Source organism: Nematostella vectensis, chromosome 7 (genome assembly GCF_932526225.1).
Source record: "Nematostella vectensis chromosome 7, jaNemVect1.1, whole genome shotgun sequence".
Classification (NCBI taxonomy): domain Eukaryota; kingdom Metazoa; phylum Cnidaria; class Anthozoa; order Actiniaria; family Edwardsiidae; genus Nematostella; species Nematostella vectensis.
The window spans coordinates 9,070,060-9,075,428 of record NC_064040.1 but is presented as its reverse complement, the minus strand read 5'-3'; the positions used below and the strand labels follow the sequence as shown (position 1 = coordinate 9,075,428).

At 40.8% G+C, this 5,369-nt stretch overlaps 1 protein-coding gene across 1 annotated transcript in view; it reads left to right on the top strand.

The window, feature by feature from the left end:
* Positions 1–1,980, top strand: part of LOC116611365 — a 28,491-nt gene extending 26,511 nt beyond the window's left edge. Inside the window, exons 4-5 of the mRNA XM_048730137.1 lie at positions 708–892; positions 1,625–1,980. Coding sequence (XP_048586094.1) covers positions 708–892; positions 1,625–1,822 — 383 coding nt within the window. The 3' untranslated portion in view covers positions 1,823–1,980. The remainder of the gene's footprint in view (positions 1–707; positions 893–1,624) is intronic.
* Positions 1,981–5,369: the final 3,389 nt, after the last annotated feature.

The window sequence follows — 5,369 nt, the reverse complement described above, 5'->3', positions numbered from 1 at the left end:
CCAAAACAGGTACCCTCTTAGTTTCCAAGTGGCGTGTTAGAGCATACTCTGTTCTGGGCGTCACCAGCGTGTTCCTTCCTCACAAATCACTCCACAACAACACGGATCTCTGCAAGCTAGAATGCGAGTCTGTTGGCAAAAACTCTCGTTGCTTTTGCTTATACCATATTTGGCCAGAGGGGAGAGAGGTAAACAACACTGTTGGTTCATTACTATTGTATGTTAACGTGTCCAGTGGCCCATGCGTTATCGATTAGTTTGTTTGCTTATTGGGGCTATGAAAACGCCGGGAAATAAAGCACTAAATAATCATTCTCAAAGCTTTTTAACTTCAGTCAATTTCTTTGTATTGCATTTTCACAAGTTTTTTTCCGAAGGCGTCCTTGTTAGCGAAAAGTTTGTAAGACGTTGTAGAGTTTGTTTCTTGTAGTGTCTATGTTTCTTGTATAACATTTTTGCTGTATTTTTTCTGTCTGTTATGGCGGGGATATCCCACATTATTTATCTTTTACTAGAGTTTTAGTCAAATAAGTTTGATAATAAGTCACCAAGTAGTATGATGTTTTACGTCACGACTTTTCTTTTGGAAAAGATTAAATTGTAAAGGAAAAAGAAAAAAGATAATCACCTGTGTCCTTTTGGTTTTGTGACCTCTCTTTTACAACTCCCATTTTATCTATTATGACGTCCTATATCCTCTATCAAAGCAATGCTGGAGCGACACCGGCGTGGATTCCGGTCGTATTTTTATAACTACCTGGACGAGATAGCGATGTCTATCTGTTCAGCAATCCCAGCAGACGGCCCAGGGCTGATATACGCCGTACGGAGGACATGTGGAGACAAGGACGACTGCCGTAAAATCTGCACCGACCCCAAGCTACGAGAACAGGTCAGTTATAGGATAATGGGGGACAAATGGTCAGATATATGGGAGAGGGGAGGGGCGCTATAGCAGAAGATAATAAAGACAGGGAAGGCGAAGGGAAGCAGGGGAGAGGAAAAGAGGTAAGACAATAGGTCATAGCAGAGAGTAAACAGTTTGCAGTGTCATGAAGTTTGAAGTGGATGACAAAGTTGACAGTAGGTGACATGAAGTTATAAGTGGGTGACATAAAGTTGACAGTGGGTGACATGAAGTTTGTACTGGGTGGCATGGAGATGGCAATGGGTGTCATAAAGTTGGTAGTCGGGGACATTAAGTTGGTATTTTGTGACGTAAAGTTGGCAGTGGGTGCATGAAGTTGGCAGTGGGTGACATGGAGTTGGCAGTTGGTTTTATGAAGTTGGCAGTTGGTGTCATCAAGTTGGAAGTGGGTGACATGAAGTTGGTAGTGGGTGACATGTATTTGTCAGTGGGTAACAATGAATAGCTAAGGATGTTTTAAGAATCGCGAACCTCACGATATGATTGTGTCTCGGGAAATTAAAGTAATAAGGGTAATGGGTTAGGGTTTGGTTACAGTTCGTAGTGGGTGACCTTGATATGTTACTGAGTGTCTAAGAGTTTAGTACTAAGTGGAAGTGAGTAATTAACAGTTTTAGTCACAAGCATCGGTGACAGGTGTTGACATTGTTCCTTATTACGTACGACTCTAGTGACTTGGTTAAACTAACATCTTAGGGCCCTAAAGAAGTTCAGCAATTAACCTGGACCTGTACCGAGTCCCTCCATGTATACAAGAGACAGCCCTCCCTGGCTGATAACTATGACGACTACACGGACTCTCGTAAGCTTGGCCTGGCTGTCTTCAGGCATCACTCGTGTACCGTGGCGGGCTGTGGACCCAACTACTGCTGCTGTCGAGCCGTGGCGCTCTAAGGATCGTTCACGTATCGAATAAGTTTGACGCCGACAACGTTGTACCTGCCGTTCACATCTCATACTAGAACTAGCGAGGTTTTGTTGCTTGTGATTTCTGTATCCCTTAACAAAAATGTAATAAATCTCAATTGCCTTATTGATTCACTGTATCTTAACACTGAGTGCCGACAGATAGAACATAGAAGTACATACTTGAAATGTGCAGATAACAAATATACTGACAGACGTAGACGTAGACATAGACATGGACGTAGACATAGACGTAGACATAGACGTAGACATAGACGTAGACATAGACATAGACATAGACGTAGACATAGACATGGACATAGACATAGACATGGACATGGACGTAGACATAGACATGGACGTAGACATAGACATGGACGTAGACATAGACATGGACGTAGACATAGACGTAGACATGGACGTAGACGTAGACATGGACGTAGACATAGACATGGACGTAGACATAGACATGGACGTAGACGTAGACATAGACGTAGACATGGACGTAGACATAGACGTAGACATGGACTTGGGCGTGGACACGGACAGGGACATGGACATGGACTAAGACGTAGACATAGAAATACGACACCGCCGAATAATGACTGCTCTATACCTATTGGCTTTCTAATAAAAGCCTACCCCGCTCCCCATCCCAAAAACGAAAAGGTTATCTTGAACGCTTTTTCTTAAAGAGAATCGGTCAACCGCCAATTTGTCTTCCTAGCAAAACACCAAGAGGGAAAAAGCGCCCATTTTTATCGGCTTATTTGTGAAAGCTTTGCGTTATTTAGATTGAATTTTGTATAAAATGTATATGTATAAAGTATAAAACGTCTTAATTGTATCACTTATGCTGCATTAACACCAAAACCATCATGTTTAGATAACTTGCCAAATTTTTACTAGTTAAATGATCACTTAGTAACATGTACAGTACTCTCTATTCAGTTTTGTCCTTGGTTCTGTCCACTCTTGGAAGATTGAGATTAAAGACAGTTTAATTAAACTACCTTTAAACAGGTTTAAGTGCTGGTGTGAACGCGGTATTAAATGCGTTATGAAAACTTAATGGTGTGTGTGTGAGTTAAGCCCCGCCCTTCAGGGTGCTTTGCGAGATAAACCACACAAACTGAACAAGGTAATAAGGTGGAAAAGGAATACGGTTGGTGTGGTTACAACAAACTACAGAAAAACAGCTTTTAGAAGAAGGTATGGGGCTCCAAGAAATACAGGAAGACCACTAAGCTTTTGCTCCGACGAAGGGCTAACGTCAGCGCAACCACTCTGTATCACAGACACGTTTAACATACCTCATTAACCTTGTGTTGATTCAAACCTTGTCTACACCACACCTACGCAGACCATCGAGTTTGTCTACAGCTTGCCTGTTATTCTTTCTAGTTATACCACTAAGATCCAGTTTTTAACCCGTGATAGCTGCCTCTCGTATGGGAGTGAAACATATGGCAGTTCAATGTTAAGGACTCAAGAAGCTCCCTTCGTGTACCAGTGTTGAAAGAGAAGTTCTGGCATCATCCGCACAGGATCTGCCGGCAAACATATCGACCACACTCACATGAAAACCTGACGGTAAAAAAAGTAGAGGACCCTGGACAACTTGGAGGCGGTCGGCGGAAAGGGGGAGATTGCCGCCGTACTAGCTTTAGCCCTGTTTAGTGCACTATGTGCTTTTGTTATAACTGATCGTTTAAATAACATTTTTTTGCTCTTACTCTTAGACTGGGGTGTAATTCGATATGCTAAATTGACGCCAAAAGTTGGCACTAAGATACACTAAAACAGATGCTTCACATTGCATTGCAGTCAGTACCTTTAAAGCTAAATAAGCCCCTGGACCTTGTTTATGTATTGAAGAGGGAGGCCTAATTAAGAAAGGGGTCTTATTTCCAAAAATTTGTTTTCAGTTTTGGACACAAATTATGCTCAACGTTAACAAAGACATTTAAAGTTTTTAACCAGCAAGATCTCGGGTACTCTTGAAAACATGTCGAGTTATATCAGGAGAGTGTGGTTATATTTATTCAAGGCAAGGAGATGGGCTAAACAGAGAAACGAGGCTTATTGGAAATAAGTGGGAGGGCGTAAGGGATAACAGAGCTTTTAAGGAAGGAGGATTCTTTCAATGCCTTTTATTTAATAACCGGCTGCACAAAGTCTTACTGTTGGACTTCACTTTAACAACCAAAGGTAGGTCTGCCATAATTGTTATGTCTGCCTTTGCCTGGCTTTTTGTGTGTGTTTTTTTTTCTTCTGATTTTTCTTTGACAACCAACGGTATTTATGCCAGGCTTTATATGTCCTTTATATTTTTCCAAACTTTCTGTGCTTGCTTTCCTGATGAAGCAACCAAAGGTTTATGTGCCAGGCTTCCTGTTTTGCTTTTCTGACATTGCTAACACTGGTGGTAACACAGACGGTCCAGAAAGAAATTGTATTAAACCCTTGAACCAAAGTGTATCCCAACGAGTACTCCCGGATTTTGCGGGAGACTATCGATTATTAGCCTTCATCTTCCTGCAAAAAAAAATCAAAACTTCCTATACATTTACTGTAATCTCCCAGGAAAATTCATAAAACATTTCTTGTAGAGTTCTTGGATTTGAAGTAACTCCCGGTTTTTTTATCTTTCAAGGTTGGCAAGTAAGCGAGTGTATTTTACGAGATACTGATACTGATTCACCTTCTCCGCACCTTCCCACAACTCTTTCCGACGCGGTCGTGAAACCGAGGACAAGAACAAACTTTTATCATCTTGTTTACATTTTTCACGCCTGACGTCGGTTGCAGGCTCGCGTCGAAAAGAGTTGTGGGAAGGCGAATTGTTTTTTTAGAGCTAAATGCCTATCATAGCCCATTACGCATAGATAAGCCCACCCTTGAAAGAGATGAATAAGAAAAGTATTTTACATTGAAGAATTCAACCTTCTAAATCTGATTAACAGATATGTTTGTTGGTTCCAATATTTTAAAAAACTTCCGACCATGTGACGTCGTTAGTCAGTTTCACCTTTGTGCCAAAAATAAGAGTGTTTATTAGGACAATCTAATGCATTGTATTTATTTCTGATGGTTTAAGTAGGTTCTCGCGTAATTGTTTCTTGCGCGTTATTATATTTATTTTATGTTTATAAAATTTATCTATTTTTTTGCCGCACTGCTAGGCACTTTTGAAAGGTGCGCGGGCTCCCTTAATATTCCTATAAGTTATCACCAAAAATAAGTTATAGGTATGTTGAATCCGTTATTTTGTGAAGTCTTTTAGTGAAATAAGATATCATGTTTTTGTATCGCCCCCTCACGTCTTCGTTTTGCATTCTTGTGTGGCTCACTCAAAGAAAAGAAATGAATATTGACACTTATGCCTTCCACTCCATGAAAAGCGCGAATAGTACACAAACAAACATGTCCCAAAACTCAAGCACGAAGGTTTTCGAGCATCCATGGAAATTTGCGAAAAGTAAAGAGGTTATTTTCCCTTATTTTAAGCCATTTTAGGAACCCATGGAGGTTT